We start from the raw sequence: 27143 nt of genomic DNA, 5'->3' as shown, positions 1-27143 counted from the left end.
ATCACATTCTCTGCAAAGCCAGCACGTGAGCCATAATAAAGGGGGAAGGGAAGAGAACAAGTCACAGCCAGCAATCCCAATAGCTTTGTTGTTTCGCCGGTGGTCATTTCATTTTGGCCATTTACAAACTATGGGCTAAGTTTCGAATCCCTCACTGCAGAGCTGTTCGGTCGATAGTATTTAGCTGCAAAACATTACAGCACAATTCATTTCAAAACATAATAATACCACCATGCATCTTCTCCAAACGAGGAATTGCCGTCAACCATATTTCCACAAACTGAGGTTAAGAAATTTACTGCAAATATTCACTTTCAAACTTAGAGATAATATCAGGTTCTCTCGTCGTTGGTAGTGTTTGTCGGCAGCAGTTGTAAGCTGCAGTTAAATCGGAGATACAACTCTCACAAACCAAAGGCAAAATCAGACGGTCATGGACTCACCACTCGAGCGGCTCTCTCCTGCGATTCACATTTTCTACAAAACCACGGTCCCGTGGGTACTTGCACAATGCCGTAACATGCTGCAATAGCAAGGAGAAAAAAAACAAATCACTGACAACCTCAAAAGCAAACAGAATGCAAACAGTAATCAAGCGGCAGATTAAAGGGTATTTTCTTTTAACTGGAAAGTGTTGGCGCATCTTCAGTAGCCTGTTGGGGGAAAAGAAATCAACGTGAACAAATGTGCAGAAATATACATCCATGGATTCTCATAGAGACTTTACACAATGTAATGCAGACAAAAACTTCACGCATACAAGCTACAAAACTGATTTTAAAAATTCAATTTGTCATACAGCAGTATGCACAATACTTCGTGTCATTTTCAAACCAGGAACCTCATATCTCAATTTGTAAAATAAGTAAAAAATTACTTTCCAGAAAAGACTTTTAAAACATTGCTTGAAGTTACATTACAAAGTAACATTACGTTTATCATTTATTTCCTTTTATCCTTCAATGCTTTCATTAAATGTTTTTACTTGTTCATTTTTAACCACAACACAGAACACGTTAGTTTGACGTCAGACTATTGGATCTAGCATGTGCATTGTCCACTGTTTCACCTATTCATCAACAGCATTTAAAATAACCAAACATACAATGTTTATCAGCTAGCATCCCCAATTTTAAAAACCAACCAAAAAATTATTTGAAAAAGTAAGAGATACATTTTAAACATGTGTATTGAAGAGCAAAAAATTATATTTTCATAATGTAAATTTAGATTGGAGCACAGGAGGAAAATATGACAATAATCGCAGAGTTGAGCACATGCCTCTGTTATAGTTTTAACTGACTTAAATTATCTTCTCAAAGCCCTTCTCAAATTGTACGAAGAAATCATTTCCTTATTTTACAATATCCATGTTATTGAATTTTGGAATTGAAAGCCTATAAATTATGTTTTGATTACAAATAATATGAGCCTTCTAATGATCAACACTCATGGAACAGAAACAATGTTGGCTTTCCTTAGATTTCAAGCTTTGGTATTGCATTTATTAATATATTTTTGCTTGATAGACAAAAAACTGTAAAAATATTCCAACTACTTACACCCATGATGGGGAAGATCAAAAAACGCCGAGTACCAAGTGACAGAAGGCAATGATGTTGAAATTAGTGATCTAAGTTACAGACCAGTGCTGCCAAATCTGAGACAACCCCAGTCCCATGAGGCACATATCCTCCTCAACTGATGACAGTGACAGAAATAAAACAGTAAGCCAAATCACAAATTCTACTTGTGCACAGATGCATTTTCGCACAAAATTCAAACATACACAACATACATGTGGATTTCTATATACACACGAGCTTGCACATATAGATCCAGGCTAATGTCAATATGCACTATGTATAAATAATGTCTGTACATGCATGTGGGGACAGGTAAAAGGTACCCACATGCATGTAAAGGCAGCAAGATTTTTATGCATATGTACATACACACAGTAACCCAAAAAAGGCACTCATACATGTATACTCAGATGCACACACAAGCTAACTACAAAAATCACATGCATGCAAACTATTTGCAAATAGTGAACGTAAAAACAAATCTTTGTAAGAAGTGTACAAACATATACACACTTATTCACATGCACATGTATGAACACAAACATGCACACTTTGATTTAGCAGCCCAGAGACAAAAAAAACACGCGCACATCAAATGCATAAACATTCATCTCTGTAACTCAATTACGCACAAGCATGTGTATAAATAGTTACACTACAACTAATTTTAGCACAGATTAAAAACAAACAGGCACAGATACAAACAGGCACATTCAAATACATATGCAAAGGCATATATACAAATGTACTAACAGACATCAACTTGAATACATTTGAAGTCTGTGACTTAGTACCATCCTGCAGCTATTATCGCTGTTCCTTCACTGTCACCAAAATCTGAAACTCCTTCCCAAACAGTATTGTGGGTGTAACTGGACCCAAGGATTAGTCATTCAAGAAGACAGTTCACAATCACTTTCTGAACAGCAATTATTGAAACAATGAATGCTGAGTTGGCCAGCGCTGCTAAATTCCATTAATGAATTATCAGGATGTTACTGGATATGGAAGGTTTGAGTTATAAAAGAATGGCTGAGAGTTTTCACCAGAGCATAGGAGGTTGAGAAGTGACTTGACAGAAGTTTATGAAATAATGAGAGGTATAGATTGAGTTGATGGCAGGTATCTATTCCCTAAGATTGGGAATTTTAAAATGAGGGAACACACTTTTAAGGAGAGAGGAAAGAGGTCTGAAATAGAGGCTTTTTTTAAACACAAGAGGGTGGTTTCTGTGTGGAATGAACTTCCTGATTAAGTGTTAGATGTGGGTATAATTACAACATTTAAAAGACATTTGGATGGAAATATGATTAGGAAAGGTTTGGAGGGATATCGGCCGGCAGCAGGCAGGTGGGGCTAGTTTAGTTTGGAATTATGTTCGGCATGGATGGTTGAACCAAAGGGTCTGTTTCGATGCTGTATAACGATGAATAATAGAAAAAAAGGTTCAAGCCATTTCAAAGTATAGTGTTTAAAATAAATGCACTTACACATGACAGAAAACATTAACATTGACAAATGCTATACATACAGGTGCATACTTATGTATGCAAATTACATTATAAACCCAAATACACATGCAGTTACTCACAGGTTAATGCATATATACACATTGTTTTGTCATGTTTTGTAATTTGCAAAGCATAAACATGCGCACAAAGACAAGCCACTATAAATAATCATTAATGCTCATATGCGCGAATATAATGTCTGTACAGATCCACGCGTTTCGCGGGACAAGTATTTCTGTACAAATATACGTGTATAAATGTGCGTTAATCCATGATATATCATAGTACAAAACACATGCATATAGCAAACACATCATATGCCGATAGATATAGATTCATACAGCACAGAAACAACCCCTTCAGTCCAACTCGTCCATGCCAACCAAACATCCCAACATAGTCCCACTTGCCTGCAGTTGGCCAATATCCCTCTACAACATTGCTACTCATACCCACCACTTCCTCTTACAGCTTATTCTATATACATACCAGACTGTGCGAAAAAGTTTCCCCTCTCAATTTAAACCTACGGCCTCTAGTTTTGGACTCCTTCACCCTAGGAAAAATACCTTAACTATTCAATCTATCTATGCTGTAGCATATATCATAAATATAAACGCATTTGCTTGGACACACAGATGAATATACATGTAAATATGCACCCACTGACCAAACATATGCATTTATATAAACAACTAAATAATACTCACATTCTCACATCTGTCAGCATATATACAAGTGAACAAAAACCAAAAGAACTGTAGATACTGTAAATCAGGAGCAAAAACAGACGTTGCTGGAAAAGCTCAGCAGGTCTGGCAGCGTCTGTGAACGGGAGAAAAAGAGTTAATGTTTCGGGTCCAGTGGCCCTTCCTCTGAAGTTCTGAGGAAGGGTCATTGGACCTGAAACATTAACTGTTTTTCTCCTTCACAGATGCTGCCAGACCTGCTGAGCTTTTCCAGCAACTTCTGTTTTTATACATGTGAATACTTGTTAAAATATACATATAGGCACATGATAGATGAGGCAGCATGTCATTGCATACACACGCAAACAAGCAGCCAGTCACCTTATACATACATCAGAACATACTCAAGCAGACAAGAACCCTCATACTCATGGACTCCAACACATTTGAGCATACACAAACACCAAGCAGACATATATACAGTACTACAGACATGCAGAGACACAAAACACACACATTCACATACTTGTGCAGGTACACAAATGCATGCAGATACACAGAAGTCGCTGGAAAAGCTCAGCAGATCTGGCAGCATCTGTGAAGAAAAAGTCAAAGTTTACATTTTGACTCCGGTGACCCTCAGAACTGAATGTGCACAAAGGTTCTGAGAAGGGTCACCAGACCCAAAACGACTCTGACTTTTTCCTCACAGATGTTGCCAGGTCTGCCGAGGTTGTTCAGCAACATATGTTTTTGTTCCTCATTTACAGCATCCGCAGTTCTTTCAGCTTTTATGTAGATATGCATATATAGAGAAAACTAGAAATAGGCTGTTTTGCCTGGGCGATCATTCAATTACATAATTTGCACGGATGTATAGATATAAATGAGTAGTCACAAACAAGCATATGCAGACGTATGTAAACACATTTACAACCACGTACAGACCGATTATTTATCTTATTACATATCTCCGATTAATTGCACGAAATTGTGAAACCTAGGAAGGCAGGCATTTTCTCTTTTCAAATGGGCCACATTATATTAATAGTGCAAGAGAAAACAGCGATCCTCCACTTGAAACAAATTTTAGTAAATCACACACGACATCGTGTAAACTTTCAGATTATTCTAAATGAACAACTAGTACTCAGACGTTCCTAGGCCTAAAACTGATGTAGACTTCAAGAAGAAAGTGAGTACGAGACCGAGGCCAAAGCGCTCAGGCTGGGCTGTTTCCTAACACTGCTGCTTCTGCTTTAAAATCTGTGTTTTTACCTTGATGAACGGCTACATTACAACCGTGTCCGTCACAGTAAACGAGGGGGTTTTCAGCCCAGCCTCTCTCGTCTGAGCAAACGCAACAGCCGCCAATCATCTCCTTCATATTTGAAAAGTCAGCCGGAAGTCCACTTGAAACCATCTACGAGATGAGAAAAGAGAAAAAAAGACAGAGGAAGGAAGAACAGAAGAGGGACGGTAGCAGTGTGGCAAGAGGCTGGGGGTTGGGGGAATGTAGACCCCTTGTTTTTAATTCACGTCCCACATTGCTGTACAGCCATGGTGACGCGAACGTTGGAGGGGGAGGGGAGAAAGGGAACTCTCGCTCCCAACCGCCTGAGCTCAAGCTTGACCGACAACTCGAGCAGGCGCACTGACAACAGATGCGGGGGGCATGTCACATTCAAACGTGTGTGTATGTGCGTGTGTGGGAAGTTGTCGGGGGAGGCATAGGCATGCGCGTGAACGTTCACGCACAACCGACACTGTTAACGGAAAATGCGCGAGCTTGCAGCCACTGCACGAGGGAGATTGTTTCATGCGGATAGCGGCGGTTGGTGGTGTGGGGGGGTTACATGATTGACAGCTCATCGACCAATGGACTGCTTCCTTTTCGAACCGAGTTCTATCGACCATTCCGGGATAACTCGGTCTTCCTTTCTTCCAGAGGGTATGGCGGGGGGGAGGAGAGGAAAATGTTGGGGATTTCAGCTTCCGGTTGTGCTGTTGCCTTTCTAAAAAAAACCTTTCCTCCTCCTCCTCGTGTTTGCATTGATGGTCTTAAAGGGCATTGTGGGTATAGAAGTGAGCCAAAGCCGGAACGAGCGGAGGTTAAAGGTGACTCGCTCAACCCATCTTCCCCACGTGAATCAGACTAAGTAGTTGCAGATCCCAACGTTTAAATCGCACAGCGCAAGAAGGGTGGGGGTGTTATCTGGACAGTTACAAGTAGTTTAATTTACTTTTTGTTTTTTTTTCCTATACATACCTGTATGGATCTGCTACAGCTTTTGAACTTTAAATATTCCCGGGAATACAGCACAAAGATTTTTTTTAAAACTTACTCATTTTGAAGTAATCACCCTATTCACGGTAGGTTCGTTAAATCTGCAGAAAGCGTGCTGCAAGCTACAGTTACAATATAGTCTTATTTGACAGGTTTAAAAGGAGAGCCAAAATACAAAACTATCAAGTTAATGTGATTTCATTTTTTAAAAATTTTGATTTTGCTTTGGATTCAAAATGCCTGAAGTACAGGGTCGAGAATGATAAACTGGAAAGAAGAGGTAACCCTGGAATTCCTCAGTGCCTTGCGTCCTAGGGACTAGTGATCGCAAACATGTTGTTACACAATATATTGACTGAAAATTCCATCTTTATCCCGGTACTTCTCCGGTAATCTTTGCATTAAACTAAAAGTCTAGTCAACGACGTTGCATTAATCCTGCTAACATGTCACTATAATTACAATATTGAGGTTTGCATTACACGTAATTTTGCAAATTTCTTCTTTAAGCTGATGTATGTAAATACAGCAAAACATCCACACTAGGATTTGCAAACCTGGTAAATGCTTTGTGTACGTTTTGTTTGTCGCCATAAAGTCTTTACCGGGACTATTACTTATATATGCATACTTTTTTAAAAGAGATTAAAAGGGAATACTGCATTGCTTTAAAGCGGTGAATTCAGGAAAACCAACGTATATGTGTGGGATAAAAAACCTCTAGGTCGTGCTTTGTCCGGCGCTTGGACATGCTGTGCTTTTGATGTTATTCTGATTGAAAACATCGAAAACGAAAATTATGTTTAATCTAGACATTTGTTGTATAACACATCTTACGCCAATTTGGATCGGAAATGTACAACTGATTTTCGAGAACAAGAATGAATTTCCTTTGTTTTTGCCTTGCTGCCTTCGAACCTAACAACGGCATGTTTGGAAATGGCTTACCTTCTGCGCTTTAAAATCGACAAAAGTGATTCCGTGCACATTAGATCTCAGAACCTCTTCAGCGACAGCAATAAATACAGCAAGCAGTGTTTAATACACCATGTGTTTTCCTAATCTTTTTGTTTCTTTAAGGACTGTCATGCCGAGCACGTTGTTGCAGTAAGTAGACCCCCGCCTTCTGAATCGGTTACGTTACGACCCTCTAGTCCATTCCTAATTCTGCTGCTGCCAGTCGAATTCAGTGTTGACTTCCAAAGGAAGTGGCCTACAACTCCAATAAAAGCCCAGCAAATAAATTATTTCCCACCAAATTTACTTTTTCGTATGTAGCTTTGAGCCACGCAGTTGTGTTAATTTGATTTAAGTCAACGCGTTTTAAGCATGAGTAATGAAAACGAAATCGCCAAGAGTCTGCCCTCAAGTCTCAATAATACTGTTGCCAAAATGTTGTCCTAGTTTTGAAAGAAATCGTGTTGTTTTTGCTTCTGAGAAAGCACTTTCATCAGACGGCATTCAAAAATCTGGGCAAAGTTTTAAATCTTTATGGAATTGTGAATTCAACCCGGAATAAGCAAACTATACTTCCGAGTAAATGCTCTCTGAAACCACAGAAATGATTTGCCCTGCTTTCTCACAATTTACTCAAACTGGAAATAATTTCATACTTTCATTACAAATCTGCATCTACACAAGCACATGACAGCTTTAGAAACAATGTTGAAATTTGTTTAGTCATAATCAACATCTTTGTTTCTGCAGTTGTTAATCGCTAGTTATTGCACAACCACAAGGTAATTGCACTCCAAATTGCGTCTTTTAAAAATGCAATTACGCTTCAATTTTATAAACTGATTAGAATTTTCAACGATACTTGTCATCAAAAGTTAGGCGTGTACATTATTACAAATAGAAATATAATTTCAATCATTGTTCTCTTAGGTTAGCACAGCAAAATTGCATAGGGCAGTGTTTTGTAGGTAGTTTTAGAAAACATACTTGGTCATATCGCATTGTTACTTAACAGCTACTTCAATCCATTAAAGTACTTGTATTCCCTAACCTTAATGGTGAATACAGGCTTTTAAAGAAATATTACAGGTTTAAATAGCCAACACAGAACATGTTGAATCCTTGCCAAATTATTATACTATTTATGACATTGCCCACTTCTTACCAAGTGACTAGAGTTATTTCTTATGTAATTTAACTGATTTATACTACATTCAAATTTGAATCAAACTAAAACAATGGTCTGATTTTAACTTGGTCATGATCACTTGGTTTACTAGAAAACTCTAAATTCCTACTTTATTTCTCTTGATGCCTATTAGTTGAATATTGATACTTGCAAGGGAGAAATATAGTCCCTCTTTAGCTGCTTTTCTTGCTTAACTATTATCAGTAAGAAAGGGCGTCCTTTCTTTTTAACAGAATGCACACTCTTATGGTCTGTTGAGAACAAAGCCTCCCCAGCCCCCCTTTGCATGTTCAATGCTTTGCAAATTTAGAAAGGCTGCATTGAGTTCGGGATAGGTCAGGGGGCAGGAGAGGGGTAGAAAGGTCAACACATTTTGATTATGGGTCAGTAGACAATTGGCATACAGTCTATATGCAAGTAAAATAGAATAAATTCCTGTTGGAAACCCATCCTGGACCATTCAAATCACAGTTGCCATTTAGTTTACAACAAACTAAAAATTACTTTTTGGCAGGTTTTCACCAATAAAGTGGGAATAAAAATTTGTTAAATTCCTGATAAATTCACAAAAAAAACAAAACAATGTGTAAATTTTTGGGGCAACAGATTCATTTATAAAATATCACTCAGTGTTTATATGTTATCACAGAGTGATACAGCGTCACATACAGTAAGACAAATTGTTTTTGTAACAGTATGCCGTTCTGGCAAAGCCTGTTCCAATACTTTTTAAGTAAAGAGGATTGGTGAAAATTTAGATGTCTTTTGGAAAATTGTACAATGTTAACCTGAATCCTGATGCCATACAGTTTGAATAGATCTCATGTACTAACCTTCTGTTGTTCTCTGTATTCTATTCAATATGAAAATATGCCTTACTATTAATTGTGGATTAATAGATTGTTCTGATTTGATTATTGGTTGAGACTTTTTGCCTAGAGATATAAAAGTCTCCTTAATTCGATAAAGTATGTCATTAAAATGTTCACTTTTCCATCTAGTGTTATAAATTGTGACTCTTATCTTTTAAACTGTTTTATATGCTAAATATCATACTTTCTAAAGTACAACTTCCAATGATACAGCTGACTGCATGGTTGTAACATGCTTGTTTTGATATTTCTTTTGACTAAGGAGGAAAGCAATAAGTCATTCTGTAAGTGTGTGAGTTGTGTCTCTTTTTACTAGCAGAGAGTAAATAAAAGATTGGGGCCTCTGATGAAAAAAAGTTGACCATTGGACAATGCGTCATTAAACAAGCTACTATACATTTATTTATTTAGGAGTAAAATTGATAAATAGGATTTGTTGACAAGTCAGATCCAAGCTGTTGATAGACTATTTCATCCAAACACAGATGAGAGTTGCAGTTTGAAGTAAGCTCATGACACTCTACTGTTCTTAGTAGTTTAGAAATAGATCTATTTAATTAGAACAACAGTACTTATTGAATATTTAAAACACTTCCAAATTACATTTTGTGAGTGAAAATCTCATTTGATTATTGCTGGTGGAGAATTCATCTCGTTTGTCAGTTTTATTTATGTAACTGCTTTTTGTTTCTTTTGTCCCGACATACAGAAAAAAATGTAAGAGTGGGTTTGTGTTTACAGAACATCTAAATATGGTAAATTAATGCCTCAAAATTATCCAGTGTTGCTACTCCCAATTGTATTTATTCGCACTGTAAGTTTAATGTATCAAACGATGAATCCTATGTTTCTTCGGGAATCACCTACTATTGTAATTAGAACAATCATTGTTGTTCTATGAAGGATGCTGCTGTCGCTGGGATCAAATCATTTACAATGGTCTTATATTTGATTAAAATGACAGGCAGCCACCTTGCTGTGTTCTCGCTGTTATCAATTCAGGCATCTAGACGTTGGATAAAAATGCATAAAACCACCGTGTGTGGTAGTATAAACACATTGGTGTGTTTCCCTTATACTGTAATCAAGGATTTTTACTCCTGTTCTTCTATTATGTATGTTGGTGGCTAGTGACAAAAAACAGCTCGCCACTTAAATGCATCCGGAGGCAACCTGCCTTTCGTGTGTTTTTAGAAGGGCCTCGAAAAGCTTCTCTTCAGATTCAACCCCTTGTCCTAAACAGCCTGGGATATACGACGTTCAGTGATGTGCAAGAGCGACCTGACATTTTCTGTCAAATATTGAATGTGAAAAAAAAACTGATGACAGAATTAAACAGCAAAAAAAGGTTGTATAAAATGCAAGTAATGATAATAATTGTTCAGTAATTTTATGATTTATATACAAAAATTATGAAATATGGTTTCGTTGTTCTCATTTTAGCATATACATGAGTTCCCCAAATGCCTTGCGTGCCCCAAATGGACGGCCATTACACATTTTGCCCTTTTGGTCACCATAATCCAGTTTTACACGTTACATCAGCAAGCATAAATTTAAAGCGATTTGATGATTATTCTATTGTACTGTCTGTGTAAAAATATTAAACAATGGCAAAATCCATGTTTGCACAGAATTGTCCCTGTATTTTCTGTTGAATCTTTTGCAGCACACCGTGCAAATCGTAATCTAGAATTCCTTTAATAATGATCAATATATCTTTATGGGGATGAAGGCCGAGCTGTAAAGATGACCCATACTTGGACGAAGCGCAACTATTGTGAATGAGTCTCTGTTTTGACACATTTTATGATACTGTGAACCTAAGAATTCATACAAACTAAGAATCGTTTAAGCGGAAGGCTAATAAAGAAGCATTAAAGATCTGCTTGTCGTCAGCAATAACGGCAATGATGCGTTGTCTAGCGCATTGACCATTAAATGAAGTTTGATTGTATAAATAACTAGCTTCCTTTCATCGCTTCAGTAACCCATCACCCCTCTCTGCAGTTTAGTACTGTTGCACTGCAAAACGCTTCTGGTCTGTCTATATAAACTGGGTCACATTTTTTTTCAGACTTTCTGTTGGATTGCTTCTAAGTTTGTGTGTAGACCTTTCCAGGCGATCTATAGTTTGCAATATTCGACTTTGCACTTCGAGAATAGTGGTGGCAGTTGTGCATAAGGTTTCCTATATACCTATTCAAAGCGCTTAACTGCCAAAACATGCTGCTTGCAATCGACTGCCTTTATGCTTAAACTGTCTGGTCAGAAGAGCTTCACGAAGATTAAATTGTTAAAATATTCAATCATTGTTCTGTGTTGCTATTTTTCATCATGGTAAAACATAAAGTTTAACGATGTTGTGGACGCCTTCATTGGCAGTTTCCAGATACCTGCTTCCCCGATAGCGAGGTGGCCATTGTGAAAACGGATTTCTATGAAAAGTATCAATTCAGAGTGATTCAGCCAGCCTGTTCCAATCAGTAGAGCGGACAAACTTGTAATCTATCTTTAATTTACTGTTATATGTTTAGTTGCGTGAGACATACATGATATGATACCAAGTTTTATACATCCTTGCTGTAGATGATATGCTAATCTGCTGTGTGAACTGCGGGGAAGTTCACTAGTATAATTCAGTGAGGAGGGACTGTTGCGATACCATTTTTATCACATGGAGATCTTTGTATGCGTATGGGAGGGGAAAATGCTAGTGTGTATTTAAAACTGCATTTTTAAAAGTACAATTTTCCTTTTTTGGAAAAGTAAAGCGAATTTAAATTTTGTATTTTTAATAAATATATATTCTGCAACGCCTTTCCATTACGGCAATCAGAAAGTTCCAGCTAATACGGGTTCTCTGTTATCGGCTTATTCTATGGGCGCAGTTTTTTTCGTCTTCAGGAATGAGAAAATAAGCCTTGCATTAGCTAGTTGTAGACGCTCGCCCAACATTAATGTCGTACGCTGTGCCCAAGCAAGATTACAAATTCATTCTGCAACTAGCAGTTCAACAGGAAAACGTTATATGTGTGATTATGTACTTTGGAATTTTGTTCTATACTGACTATGTATATGTTTTATTCCTTACGAATTGTTAAACACGTGTTGATAAATGCTGAAAGCTAATATAGGAAAAATAAATATTCAATGTGTCTGAGAACAACAATCTTGAGCTGTCTTTAGTACAAACTCTATGCCGAATATGGAAAGATAATTTTCTCCTTAAAGATAAAATGCAGTTTATATTAAGAATGCAAAATATTATTAATATCTTTCTCATGGAATACAGCTGGAACTTTTTGACTTAAAGAAGTGAATGCCTCCAAAAGCCTATGGAAGATTGCCTTCCTTCAAACAAATACGTGTGCATCAGATATTTTGCATCTGTAGCACTGGCTGACCTAAAAAAAGTAGAAAGTCGAGTATAAAACTACAAAGCGCTGGCTTATTTTGTTTACATTTATATCTGCGATATTGGAAGGCAGAAGAAATAAATGTATAAAAGAAACCAGGTAGCTTGCGACTGCTGAAGCGCTTTTTTGGATGATGTTTTGTCTGGGGGGAGGGGGCGGGGGTGGTGAGTTAGGAGGTGGGGGAGGTGGTGTGTATATTAAAGATTTGCATACTAACTGTATTTACTTCAGCAAGAGGGTGGGAGTACAAGGGTATGCTAATTAGTGGGGGATTTTTGGGTGGGGGTGGAATATCAATTTTTATTGCATCACCTGTCAGTGACATCCAATCAGAGCTGGCTTTAGGGGAATTAATTGATGAAGGTGTCTCCCCGCGAACTCACTTCACTCTGTCATCTTATTTGTGGGAGAAGCAGCGGCGGGAATAGCAGCTGCATTTTTTTTTCTCTCTCTCTCCATTCTGTATTTTACAGTACAGTAAATCCATGAGTATTTGGGAAAATTAAGGAGTGCAGGTACAGCAATACGCATCTATAAGTTGAAAATTCAGCTTCAATTAAAGAACATGCGATGTCGCTTTTTTTCTAAAACAAATATACCATGTTATGTGTTGAATATCTCCCAAAGTTTTTTTTTGATCGGCTGAATCAGAAACAGTAATGATATGTGTTTTTAAACAGGATGCCATGAGGAATGTCGAATTCCGCAGTCGATGTTTTTTTCCAGCGAATGCGGGACATAATTCAGGTAGCGAGATGGGAGACTTGGAATCGGGTTATGAAGAAGTGGATGGTGTGAGACTTGGCTACCTTATAATTAAGGGAAAACAAATGTTTGCGCTTTCCCAAGTATTCACAAATCTGCTGAAAAACATACCCAGGACAACAGTACACAAAAGGATGGATCATCTAAACGTGAAGAAACATCACTGCGATTTGGAAGAATTAAGAAAACTCAAAGCAATAAATTCTATTGCTTTTCATGCAGCTAAATGCACTCTCATTTCACGGGAAGATGTTGAAGCCCTGTACACTTCGTGCAAAACTGAACGGGTCCTTAAGACGAAGAGGAGAAAAATAAACAGAACATTGTTATCAACCGAACTGAACGAGGAGAAAACCCCCACTGATCGCTGCGCGAGTTTTTTGAAAGAGAACAAAGTTTGGTTGACTTTGAAGGGAAAACCCCAGACTCTGGCTGGAATGAACAGGGCTTTGCAAGGAGACGACAGCTCGCTACCGGCTTCCAATCTACCTCAATTCTACAGTAAATTTACCAGCCACAGTTACACTCAAATGATCCGATCACATTGCAAAATCCCCCAAAACTACGAAACTGCGGAAATATCAAGCAACTGTGTCGCATTTCACGCCAACCATTCCTTATTTCGAAGCATGATTTGCAGGCATCCAGTGTTTTACCAGTCCGCCATCGCCTATTACCCTAAGTCTCCAAACGCTACCGGCTTGACGTATTACTTTAGGCGCAAAAGTTCGTGTGAAATAACTCAAAAACATTTGGGGAGTTCAAGCACCGCCAAGCGAGTCTTGCTGGCGGCAGCCGCTCCTAAATCTTGCAAAGCGAAAGGAGGCACTGAGTGCCTTAATACATTTCACGTTGCCAGCGGACTGCAGTCCAACCAAGGGCCCTCGCAAGAAAGCTGCAGCAGCGATTCCGAGTCGAGCTCTTTCTCGGGTCGCGCAGGCAACGACTCGGACTTTGGGTCAAGTTTGTCGAGTTCGAGCAACTCGGCTTCTTCCGACGAAGAGGACGACTCGGTGTCCGAATCCTCCGACGTGACCTCGGCAAGTGACGAAGATACTTCGTCCGAATCTGATTCCAGCTCCGTTTCCAGCCAAGTTTCTGTTCAAAGTATACGATTTAGGCGCACCAGTTTCTCAAGCATTTGCAGCAAACCCCTCGTCTTAACGCAGCCGAGTTTCCACTACCAGCTCCAAGCAAAAAACAATAATGTCGTGTATGAAACAGCCAGTAGCGATCTGCTGGAAGGAAGAACTTCCCATTGTAATTTAAAGTCCGCGACTATTGTTAAGAGAAACGAGCAGAACTGGACTATTAAGACGCATAACGTATGCTGCTCAACTGGCTATGGAAGTTGCTTTGCCGAGATAAACAATGATAGGATATCTGAGTTTGCATTCCCGCATTCCGAAATTTCTCATTATCTAAAGAGGACTGAATCGACAATTAACTGTGCAAAAGAAGGGGGCCCTGCACCTAACTCAAAGGGAAACACCGAGTTTCCAAAACAAAGAACATTAACAGAATCAAATAAATGCCTTGCAGCATCTACAGCACACAGTGCAGAAGAAAACAATGTAACAATAATTTCAGAGCCTGCAGACAATAATTCTTCATTAGCAACAAATGCAGAGAAAGAATCGAAAACCAGCAATTTCATCGCACTGTCCTCAGCCTTCCAGAGTGTAAACACGGACAGAAGTCAGGGCCCCGCCGTCCGCATCCACAGCGATAACGCACACATGGGGAAAGCAGTTATGCACAATATTACAGTAAAATTAGAAGAAAATAGCTGTGAGGAAGAGTATGGATATGTGCCTCAACAGCCTAGAAAGAAACTCAAGTATGCGTGCAATGTATCGAAGCGAACAGTGGCCACTTTAAGAGAAAATAAAATACGAGACTGTTTCTCGACAAAAGCAAAGGAAAGCCATGTGTACACTGAAACGGCCACCACTTCACAAAACGCTTCCAGACCAAGTGAAGACCTTCAACGCACTTTAAACATTCCAGTATTAGAGGACTGCGAATTTCGAAATGGTGCAAGAATAAGAAGGAATTACAGGACTTTAGTGTTGGGAAAACAGCACACTTTGCAAAACTCGCCAGTCAAAACAATTGTGAAATCAGAAAATCCGCGTCTTACAGGTAAAACAGATGTGCATGAAGGAACGCTAGAAGAATTTGCTGGTTCAAATAAACGTAAACGCATAGCCAATGGTGTAGCATCCACGGTGAAAAGGCCATTTAATTTCATGGCAAATTTTCCCTCTCCACCGTCACTAATTATTGGCAACGATGGGGATTTGTGCCCTGCGTATTCACTGAACTCTACCAAGGATCCCGAAGCACCTCAGAAGGCCCATCCCGTGTGGAAGTGGCAGATGGGTGGTGCTGTAATACCTCTCCCGCCTAGCCATAAATTCAGACGATTTAACTTATAAGAGATATTTTGGATAAGGAGGCTTCTGCTTGTGCAAATTTATATTAAAAAGTACTTTCCTGTTTTCCTTGTCATGAGCCATGACCGGATATTAAGTCTCGACATATAGCAAATTTTTATATTGGAATATTGTTTTAAAGACATAAACCCCTTCGTGTGGATTATTCTTTTGATTGACCAAACACTGCTATCTACTGACCGAGGCATTCCACACTACACTTTCTGAAATACTAATGTCACTTTGAGGTTGTTTAATGGTTGTTTTCGAGCAATCTAATTAACATTGTTTCAATGTTCGAATTATAAGTCGGTACCTCCACAAGGTTACTGTACGTCAGAAGTCGACATAGTGAAATGTTAGAAATGAGCCATTAAATTTATGCACTACAGTTTTAAATCACAAGTGACTCGATGTTTTGCCTGAGTGATTGATTATTGCTATATTGGATTCGTGGCAAATTATGAATGTGTGTTTAACTTAAGAAAGAAAAAAATGTACTTTCATCTGACTCAATATGGCCGTCATTCTATATAAAATATGCTTTTATCTTGAAAGAGTCCATATCATTGATATTTAGATAGATAAGCACAAGCAGGTTACTGATTTCAGTGATTTGTTGTCAATTGTTCTTAAACGTAAAATAATTGCTTTAAATGTTCATCGTTGAAACTCTGAGAATACCTACAAAATTAGCCCTCGCTATAGTGCTTGTATATCGTAAGTGTTTTCATCTCACTAACTTTGTACAGACTGCACAAAAGTAACGAAGACAAAGCAAACATAAAAAACTGATTAGATGATGAATACAACAGAATCAATCAACAGTCGAGGATTTTAAATTTTGATGACCATTAAATTTTAGCATTTAATTTGAAAACAATGAAGATATAATGCAGGCACATGGCTCACCATGTAACTTACAGTATGAAGGCTTTACACTGAGCAAGAAACTAAACTCATTCTGCTTGTGATACAGATAGCATAGGTTAAACATACCAGGAATGCTGCATATGACAATCAGTCATCCAGATTTACATTTACACAAAAAGACAGAAATTCAAAAAATGCAAACTGCGTTACAAAGAAAGGGGTGAGACATTGTTTATTTACTGTGGTCAGGCATTTGCTTACTCCATAAAGTCTAGAGTGTTTGCACTATTAATATTATATAATTTAGACTTGCTTTGAAAAGAATCATAAATAATTTATACGTAGCTTAAACACATTTGATTAATTTTTCTAGACTCTAGTATGTTACTATTTACACATTGCTTGAAGTGCAAGGGATAAATTCAGTTGGCATTTTAATATAAAAATCACAATTACATGGATTGGCAAACATATGTTAATTAGACATTTTGCACACAGTGAGAATGTTTTACTTCTCAGATATGCAAATTAAGAACAGTTGCCTAAAGTAAAGATATTGTGAACTTTGTAAAACTGAATCAAAGGGAATATAAAGAAATATATATTCAGAAAATGTTACATTGGTATTTTGCATTCACAAGTGTTTAGGTCTCTGCAAAGAGGTAGTGAGAAGACACACTAGTGTCTTTACATTTACTTTTCAGGATGCATTACCAAGTTTGACAATATAAGAGAATTGCAAAAAGAACAACCATGTGAAGATCAGAACCATACAATGAAAGCTGTTTTTTGTTGTCAATGTCTTCTGAACATCTTTTTATGCACTCACATGGCTTACATACAAATCTTTACAGAATTGTTGCATAAATGATGAACCAGAATGTGCAGAATAAAAGTACACTGGTAACTAATAGTGCTGTTAGCAGTGTCAGTAGATACCACTTTGAATCCGCCTATCACCACAGACAGTCCCTTGTTATCTCTCCCAAGGTCACTCAATATTCCAGCCAGACAGTGGGTAATTTCAGCTTTCAATACTATCTTCTATACTTCTCATACTCTGTTAATGTACCTGTTTTCAAAACGTTTTAGTATAATGGGTAAAACAGAAGCTTTTACTGTAGTTTATTGCAATCCATGATGATCTTATTCCTAATCCATGTACATAAATAGGTGAAATTTTCAACCAGCAAAAACACATGACACATTGCTTATTTAAGTTAATGTGCTGCTAACTGTAGAGCACTTTGCCATTGTTGACATATGTGACTTATTAGCAGTCTATATTGCAATGATTTATCCTAAGAGTCTTGGTTTTAAAAGGGTGTTCTCATTGGTCAAGCACTGATTAAAAACTATTTGGATTACTGTAAAATTAACCACGGTAAAATCATGCTCCAACTGTTCCTTTCAGCGAAACAACTTCATTTTATGTTACTTTACTAAACACTCAGTAATTATTCACCAGGCAGCCATAATTTAATGAAAGCAGGTACGTCTATGTTTGTAAGGAGTTGTTCAAGAAGGTCAAACAATGTTTTAAGTATATTCATATATGTGATGTAGTTGAAAGCATTTCGGCATTGAAATAACAGCAGTCTTTCTTGTATGAACACTGAATTCATACAGTTGTATTGAGTGATCTCAATTTCTTTCAAAAATGCTTAAATCATTGTTGCGTTCTTCTAGGTTCTAGAAGATTTTTTCTATATTATTTTGATAATATATTTTTGGTCAGTTTTAAAATACTTCTTCTTTATCTTAGCTGTTTTTTTTAACTTCGAGGCAGGCCTTAAACTAATGCAGTAAAGGCTGGTAAATTTTTGCATTAGTCTCTCACAATAGGGGTTTAGCGGACTGACAGTTTCAAAACAAGGCCGCTTGCTTCTCCAGATGCTTGGGTTTCTCCTCACACCATCCTTCGTATTTAATTCTCCGCTGCGCATACCTTAGTTTGCAATGTAAAGATTGCAACAGCTGTGTTTACAAACAAAGGCCATTTTCAGGGTCAGTGCCACTTATTTTATAGTTACTAAAACTGGTATGATCTGCGAATCTGCAAATGCCTATGTTCTACGGCAAAAAAAAATGAATGGGCTACATTGTTTAGACGGTTGGTTGAAGGGATTACACGTTAACGTAAAGGTTTTGTCTTTCACATAATGATTTATATCTACACATAATTATATGTATATGTATAGAAGACTGGGTTGAAAATAATGATAATTATCCTAAACAGGCTATTGAAATAAAGCAAAACAACAGTAGCTGATATCTTCTTATATTCTGTAGGAAGTGCTTAAAATTTCCGCCATATTGCTCCACTGATCTCAAGGTCTTTGTTGTTATTCAGTTAGAACTAGTGTTTACTGAATTTGTGACTACCTCATTAGTTTAGGCGGAACAGATCTTCCTTTTAGTGTGATTTATAACATACGCTCCTCTGACATTTTCCTCCTCAATATTAAGCAGCAGCATGCTAAGGAATAAACTGGAATTAAAGTCCATTTAAGATGGCGAATCTGTGTGTGGCTAGCAATTTGCCCTCTCTTTCCTGCAGTTCACATGTTAATTTCGCTGTTAAGCAGGGTTATCCAGTTTTCTTTTGTGTTGTTGGCTTGCTGTTCCGAAAGCACCCCCAAAATAGAGCAAATTAAACTAAATCACAGCAAGCTAAGTATCAGTATTCGTCCTGATCCGAATGGCTGAAATTTGACAGTGAATAATACAGATTCTTTTTAAACTTTGTCCATTAACGTTTCGAATCTACGTTTTTAAAAATCTTGAAGTGGGTTTCTAAATACACGGTTGGTATTACGTTAAAAATAAAAGGTTTTTGGGAAACCTGAATATCATGACAAACATTTGAAGCGTTCAGAGCTGCTAAAATATGTTTTTTTCTAACAGAGCAACATTTTGATTTAATAAGAATAGCATCGGAATGTTGTGGATGGAGTTTGGTTAAAAATACGAGGTAGAATACATGTGCGCTCCTTGAAACTAGTTTACTTACAAGGCGTGTGAAATTACGCACTGCACTCCTAAAGACTGGATAATTTATTGTAAATAGTCTGCTCTTTGTAAACGATTTTATTATGTTGTTTCTTGTTAATTGTTGAGAATCCCTATTGTTAGATTTGAATAAGTTTATGGGCTAACCTGGTCATTGCTGCAATCAGGAGAGAGTAAATGCTCGCGATGGCGTGCCTTAAAACTCCAAAATGCAAGCTGGGTGACCAGTTCACAAAAAAAAATTAGCTGCACTGACTCGCTGTCATGATTAATAAACTAAATACTATAAAGTTATGTATGCAGAGAAGATAATAGCAAAAAATACCAAAATGCTGCTGCCAGAAAGCTGTTAAAATGACAGCACAAGTGATACAATCTTTTTAAATGACCAATTTTACACAAAACAGTCTTCAAACTGGATTTTATTTTAAATGACTCCATACTTGTGACATCATGTCCCTTCAGAGTAGAGTGAACACGTCTTGGATTCCAACACAGAAGATGAGAGAAGACCCTGCATACTCACTGGTTTTTTCCAGTATAAACTTGCATGCTCACACATAAGGCACTTTAAGGAATTGATACTTTGAAATGATTGAACACTTGTCTTAATAGATGTCGTGACTGGTTTCTGGTACTAGGTGAAGTTTCTGTTTGTTCATGAAATATGGAAACATCGAGTTAAACAGGCGACGTACTAAACACACTGTTGGCTGATTCTGGGACAATTCATCAAAGAACATTTGTGAAACCCTCTGCAATCAATCAGGAAAATCCTTGTGCTATCAAATGATCGATTTTATTGGAATCTCACGGTTTAATATATCACGCGCTCCTTTATTATCTTAGTTTTGAGGAGCGGATTGGAGCGCACAAGTATGCACAAGTTAAGTTTATAATGTTTCTAAAACTCCAATTTTGAGAGCAAACAGGCTAGTTTCATTAATCTGCGATCGGTATTCCCAGAGACGGCAAAGAACCCAGCAGGGGCACAGACGCTCGTGACACGTGGGGTCGGGATATTTTCCAAAAGTGGAGGCGTGTTAATTCTTACTTTCAGCGGGCCTTTACCGGCACGCTTGCGCTGCAGTCAAGCTTTTGCCTTGCAATTTTTAAAAATGATGTAAGATAGATAAATGCACTATAAAAACATTCAATTGTGCTAATGGCTAAACTACAAGATTGCAATAAAATCAATACGTTGGCAGTATTACAGTGTTTTATAACGCACGCACATAAACAAGATTTATATATTGAACTGTAAGTGATTGAGACTTTACTACAAGAGGAAGCAGGAACAAAATTAGTCTGTGTCAAGAAAAGTTGGAATGCTTCTTCCGATCTTAAAAAAAAAGCTCTGCAGAACCTGAAACACGTTTGCAGGAACCCTTTGTTTCTTAGCTGACTAGACACCTCGAAATTATTTTAGAATATGCAGTCTATGACTTTCGCAAAATGATGACGGCCTTTTGTTGAAATAAAGCCAATTGTTGCTGTAAAATGGTGTAGGTCATAATGAAACATCCACTTTAGGCGTGAGAAAACTATTGAAGTTCGGTCGTGAACTGTTCCGTGTTCTCTTGAATCACTCAGCACATATTCCCCCTTGCTCGTACACCGATTTGGTGTCTTTACTCTTAAACACTTTTTAAAAAGAAGTATATAGGGTATATGCTGACTTGCTAAGTGCAACTAAATAGGTAAACCAATCCGCAACAAAAGGTAAACGGAACCATTCAGACAATCTGTTTAGGCCGGATCTCCAAACATGTCCCCTTTAACGATCTTATCAGTGCTCATTTTCGGGATCAGTCGAAAGAAAGTTTCAATGACTGGTATCCTCACTGGAGGGGAAAACAGGTTGATTGGAAAGGTCCAAGGTTTTCTTGCTGAGGTATAATCAGTTGTAGAATTACAACTTTTTTCTTCAATTACATATGGATTTAAATCAGGTGTAAGTTTAAATTCCCCTTAAAATCATGTGATTTAGTCCGATAAAAGCACCAGAGACGTCGCTCTTTCCCTGTAATAGTTTTTCTTTCCATAATAGCCCATACTCTCATTATCTACTGTAAAATTTGTGTAGCTGTTTTGTTCTGTTGCATTACGGTTACAAGTAGCACAATTGTACTTGGTACGTCTTTCGAGAATTAGACTCGATGAAATGAAATACAAGTTCTAACTTTAAATCGTATGGATATCTACAAATATTAAATAATTAGGAATCATACATGTCATGTAGGTATAGAGCTACCCGCTAAACTTAGAAGTAAAAATCACACAGAATCAACAAAGATCAATTGCTGTGCATATTTAAAGTCCTATCATGATAAAATGCAAATTATGCATGTCTAAAATAAAGGATATGTGATTTTTAAGGGTTTTCAAAAACTAATTAAACTGTGGTAATAAAACACTAGCTTTTTAAGCTATGAAAACAAGAAAAGGGTATCAAGGGGACGGGGGGAGGGGCGGTAATCACTGCAATGGGAACACAAGAAAGACCTTCCAATGAATTGGCAAGTTATCGGCAGAAAGCAAAGAGATAGAAAATGACAGTTTGCATGCGATTTAAGAATTTTATATTCTTAAACGGAGCTTCCCAACTGAACTTTAATTGCATTTTATCAATGTTCTCTCTGCGTAAGATTGTGCAAGCTACCGCCGTTTTCTTTAAACTTTGAGATTTGTCATTTTGTTTTATAATATTCTGATCTGGTGTTTCAGTAATTTTTTGTATTTCGCATTACCACTATCTTTAACAAAATGTACTTCGTAGTTATGTATTGAAATGAAGACCGATATGAAGAAGTCTAAAGACATTTCACTGAAAAATATGTTGCTCACAATGATGAGAGTGGACTTGGTGGGCGCTAGTCACCAGTTTTTGACCATTAACAGACTATTTTATCCAAAGAAAATTGAGGCCTTTAAACTGTTCTGCACTAAGATATAAAATAAGATTTTATACACCTATCATTCTTGCTGGATGTGACAGGGATGATAATTTCGATAATGACTGATGCTCACAGTTTGTCAACGACCCAAAGACTAGAAACAGCATGTTCCCCTCTGAATTCAAATATTCTTTTGTCTTGTGAAAAATATGGAATTTAAATATAATCTGCAATTTTAGATGTAAGAAGCAACATCTCTCCGCAATTTAGCGGTTACAACAAACAAGCCTGATCTACGTCAATGGTTTTCTCTTTGTTCTGACTCTACACAGAAGCTTGGGCGAACTCTGCATTTCCACTTCATGTTCCGCGTTAAAGTACTCACCACAGATCCCATTTTATTCTTAAATGGAACTAGACAAAGTGTATAATATGTTTTTGATACCAGTGCAAAAATAAGGCAAGCTGCACTTCCCTCTCGTTAGGATAATTGTTTAAAAAGAGCGATTTTGAATACGGTCGGGTGCATGATTACCCTGAGCGCTGACAAAATGTAACGTAATGAAAGCCTGGCACGAGAAAAAAAGACATTTGCCCACTGAATCAACTTCCTACAAATACTGTGTACAATTTTCATGTTCGTGGGGTCTAAAAGAAGTACTAATATCCTGAACAGGCTAAATAATCACAGATAAACCTTTGAGAGAAAGGGTAGAGAAAGAGAGCGAGAAGTGACACTTATCCCTGACCACCCACCCCTTGCTGGCAGTGGTAATTGTGATATCTTGCATTAACTAACGTCGTGAGCCGAAACTCAACCTACTTTAAAGCACATGAATGTACAGAAATTTATTCAATGTAATTTACCTTGAGGACCCGTTGATAAGAATTAGTGTAAACCATTGTGTCGGGTTGTCTCCGAGTTTAAATACACATTCTGTGAAAACAAATGCTTTGGTGAAGAAGACAGGTTTACTGAACAGTTTTCGAACGTTTGCCGAATTGAAGAGCACTATTTGACAAGAATCGACGTTCATTTGTCAGATACAAGGCATTGGTATTATAGTCAAGCCTCTCAAGCCACTTTTACAGATTCCCTCTGGAGTTTGGGGGGAAAAAAGTGATGGAGTTTGTTTTTGGAGCAGCCCTAACAAATGGGATGAGGAAAATAGCAATAAAAATTCCTGTTTTGCATGCATCGAGATTTGTGACAATGAAGCGTATTCAAATTGGAGGTTAAATCCGAAAATGAAATTAAAATGACCTTTTTTTATCCGCTGTAGACAATGTCAATTAATATAATTGCAGAGCAAGACGTGGATGTCTATGTGTATTTTTACACTTTCGTATATCCACTTCTATATATTTAAGGTCTATCTTTCGGCACGTCCCTTCTCAGTATAAATGTTCCTATAAATACCTAATTTTAGCAATGGGAAGTGCAAACATGGGGGAACAGCAATACCTGTCATCATAGTCACGATCCACGTTGAATGACAGAACTCCACAATGAATGAAAGGGGGCACTTCAGGTTCAGCAGGTTGTGTGATGAACTTTTGTAAGTTCGAAATAAACCCGAACTCTGAGGTACGCCAAAATGTGCTGTCGTGTTGAGCCAACATTCCTTCAACTTCAGTGTTAATGCTCACACTGTGATTAAACGTGAACGATCCCTCTACGTTGGTCTGTATATTATTTATCTACAGGAAAGCTACACTTTTGGCGTCCGCGTGTTTTGTCTTTGAGAATTTACTTTCAGTGAAAAGATGAGCGCGCTATCTTTAGACTGAAAAATAGTCACATTTAACCCTAAAGAGATTCTCCTTGTCCTTAAAGTAGTCATTCAATCTTCGCGCTTTATTCATGTATTGGATAGTTTGCAGGAAGATGTAACAAAATTCCACCTCACGAAAGCGCTGATACTTGGAAAACTTCGGCTTCTCTCACTAATTTTAATGTATAAACCTTTTTGGGAAATAATATTGTAAAATAGCGTGGCTCAAAACTGAACACTATTTACTTAAAATGTTCAGCAAACTTTACAAAACACAGAAGTGCGCACAGGCTACTCGTTTCAGGGCGTTTGGCAAACTTCAGAACTCTCCAAACAAGGTGTTATTAGCACCTTGAACAACATATTTAAGGAACACAAACTAACGATGGCGAGTCTGTTTAGATTTGCAGCCTTTATCTTATTTGAATTAATTCTTTTGGAAATCTAAATAACCTCCTGAAAGGGCAGCAGGAACGAAAACATATGACACGGATTCTACCTCAAATAATCAAAGATAACGACGATGAGAAATACACAAAGAATAACACCTGTCATACCAGAAGAAAATTAAGTCTTTTTGCTATACTTCTATATGTAGGAGACGACCCCTTATAAAACATACGTTAGTCCTAAAGATTGGAAAACAGAATACATGCACGCTTTTATTTGGAGAAACTTTTATACGTTTATCCAGTTTGTACAGCCCTAATTACCCATGTTGCCAGAGAATGTCAGTCCTTATCATTCCATGTTGTCACTAAATAATGAAATCCTACGTCTTTCTCTGAATCTTTGAACTCAGGTTTGCAACCTTTAAAGACAACAGAATTAAATATCTGGTATGAGGCTGTGTCTCAGCTTTGCTTTAATGAGATGTACCATCCTGCATGTATGGGGTTTTCCGTCTGCACTCATTGTCCTTTCCAGTGTTTGAATTTAAATAACCCAGAGTGGTCTAAAAACGTGCAGAGTAAACAAGGTGCTGTTTGTCAAGCGTCAGGCAACATCTCCGGCTGAAAGATTGGGACTTTTTTTCTTGGATTTAACAAAATAATAATCTACATTTGGAATGAGTGATCAGACGGCCTTTCATTGTAAGTTAATATAAGAGGAAAAGCAATGACGTTGGACACAAACAATGGCATTCCGAATCAGCTCCTTTGATTGACATTTAGGCTGCGCGACCTCGGGGAATAGGTTTCATTACGGAGAAGCACGCGAACATTAGGTAGGATTATTATTTCAAGCCAGGTTTACAGTCCCTAATTTCATTTCTGAATTACACAGATCGAGAAACTAAAAGACTGACGGTTTGCACAGTGAGAAAATTAATATTAAAAGTAGAGATTTGGACATAGGTTCCTGGAAAATACGTTGTGTTACGTGCGCTCCAACAGTGAAGTGAACCTTATATCTGTAAGTGTTATTAATGCCATCCTAATGACATCTTAAATTTACAGCGTGAGTAGACAGTTAAAGGGGTTTAAGTAACCACTATTTTATGTTACTTAATAAAACGGGAGGTTAACTTTGTCTTGATTTACAACTGAAAAGTGCAAAAGGATTTTTATTAAACTTATTTTTAGAAAGGCATTTTTGGAATGTAGGCTTCCAAAAGTCACGGTCGATTTTTCACCTGAATCAGTGGGAGTCGGGATCACTGGGGATTCACAGCTTAACAAGAAACCGCCGAGTCAGCAACTGAGTCATGGGCAAATTTTAAAAAGTAACACCGAATTCACTGAAGTGCCAGATTCTTTGTTCCAAACTCTTCGTTCTAAACAGCGCATAGTTCAGGGCACAATACCAGCAATGGGGTTCGATGCAGAAATCTCCGAATATTACCAGGTATCCCCTTTGTGATTTCGCTTGGGTTTTATGAGCTGGAAATAAACCCAGCTCTTCTGATCAAGTTAACAGCGTCACTGATTCGGAGAACCAGCAGCGTGAGCAGAGAGGGAAAGTCCCCGGTGCGCAGGAAATCCCTTCCCATTCCAACTTTATTGGAAGGTCTTTTTCAGAAAACTTGCACTAACTACATATATTTCTTGTTGTAGAGTTAAATGGCTTGAATTGGAAAATCTCCTGATGATGTGCATCTGGTCGACGTGTGAACGCGTTATAATACTAAGTTCGACTTTTCGAAGTGCTTTCAAAAATGAGAGGCTTTGCATAGTGGGCTCTCGTCCGTCATTACTTGTGAATTTTCCCCCCACCCAGCCACCAAATCCCAGCACCCCCTCTTCGTTTTTTATTTTGTTATATTTATTTAGCGCAGAGCTGGTAAAATAAGCGCCCATCTTTTCAGGAGAGCAAACCTGCAGCACCCCGCTCCGGAAGGAAGAGAAACTGCAGAGCCGAGCCTGCATCACACTGGCAACTATTTAACCCTTTGCAACCTCAAAAATCTGCCGAGCAATCGATTTCTGGGCGACTTCTGTTGACCACAAGATGTCCAATTCTTAAAGTACTACATTAAATTTACACGAAAAACGCTTGTTTCATTCGGATATATCAATGCAAATATAGTTTCGGATACTATAAATGCTGATTTGAAATATTCTTCGTTATTACATTACTGACTTCAATTCTGTTGACAAATTCTAAAACATTTCCAGTTTGCAACAGAATTTTGTTTCCAATTTTCTATTCCAAAATGTTTTACAAGTGTAGATGCCTTTCTCGACTGAAAAGCAGTTAATAATCTAAGATTATAATCAACACTGAAGCTTGAGTAAGGTTGCAAGAAAGATGTAGATGCACATTCCTTTTTAGGGAGGAAGTCTCATACCTTTTACAGGCTCATGGAACAGTACTATGAATGTTTCGCACAACAGATAAAAATCAGTAGCCGACATTTCTATTGATAATTT

At 37.7% G+C, this 27143-nt stretch overlaps 2 protein-coding genes across 10 annotated transcripts in view; one reads left to right on the top strand and one right to left on the bottom strand.

Annotated features, from left to right (window-relative positions):
• The window catches only part of mllt10 (MLLT10 histone lysine methyltransferase DOT1L cofactor), a 647928-nt gene extending 642116 nt beyond the window's left edge, over positions 1-5812 (bottom strand). For 2 of the 7 annotated variants that reach the window (XM_059638789.1, XM_059638793.1), the window contains exons 1-2: positions 5065-5808; positions 444-523 (exon numbers count right to left, since the gene is read on the bottom strand). In XM_059638789.1, the coding sequence (XP_059494772.1) occupies positions 444-523; positions 5065-5209 (225 nt within the window). In that variant the 5' untranslated portion in view covers positions 5210-5808. Of the gene's footprint in view, positions 1-443; positions 3576-5064 lie in introns of those variants that run through there. The other 5 variants (XM_048559213.2, XM_048559223.2, XM_059638794.1 and 2 more) reach the window with 4 other exon arrangements.
• skida1 (SKI/DACH domain containing 1) lies at positions 5151-16643 on the top strand. Of its 3 annotated transcripts, none has more exons than XM_048559270.2 (2): positions 5151-5478; positions 13191-16643. In XM_048559270.2, exons 1-2 carry the CDS (start codon positions 5347-5349, stop codon positions 15714-15716), a joined length of 2658 nt encoding a protein of 885 aa, XP_048415227.1. In that variant the 5' UTR covers positions 5151-5346; the 3' UTR covers positions 15717-16643. The 3 variants fall into 3 exon arrangements, with proteins under 3 accessions (XP_048415227.1, XP_048415245.1, XP_048415237.1); XM_048559288.1 differs by having other exon boundaries at positions 5379-6159; XM_048559280.1 differs by lacking the exon at positions 5151-5478 and adding an exon at positions 12786-13025.
• The last annotated feature ends 10500 nt before the right edge of the window (positions 16644-27143 follow it).

Source organism: Stegostoma tigrinum, chromosome 2 (assembly GCF_030684315.1).
Source record: "Stegostoma tigrinum isolate sSteTig4 chromosome 2, sSteTig4.hap1, whole genome shotgun sequence".
In the NCBI taxonomy this organism is placed as follows: Eukaryota; Metazoa; Chordata; class Chondrichthyes; order Orectolobiformes; family Stegostomatidae; genus Stegostoma; species Stegostoma tigrinum.
This window is presented reverse-complemented; position numbering and strand designations above follow the sequence as displayed.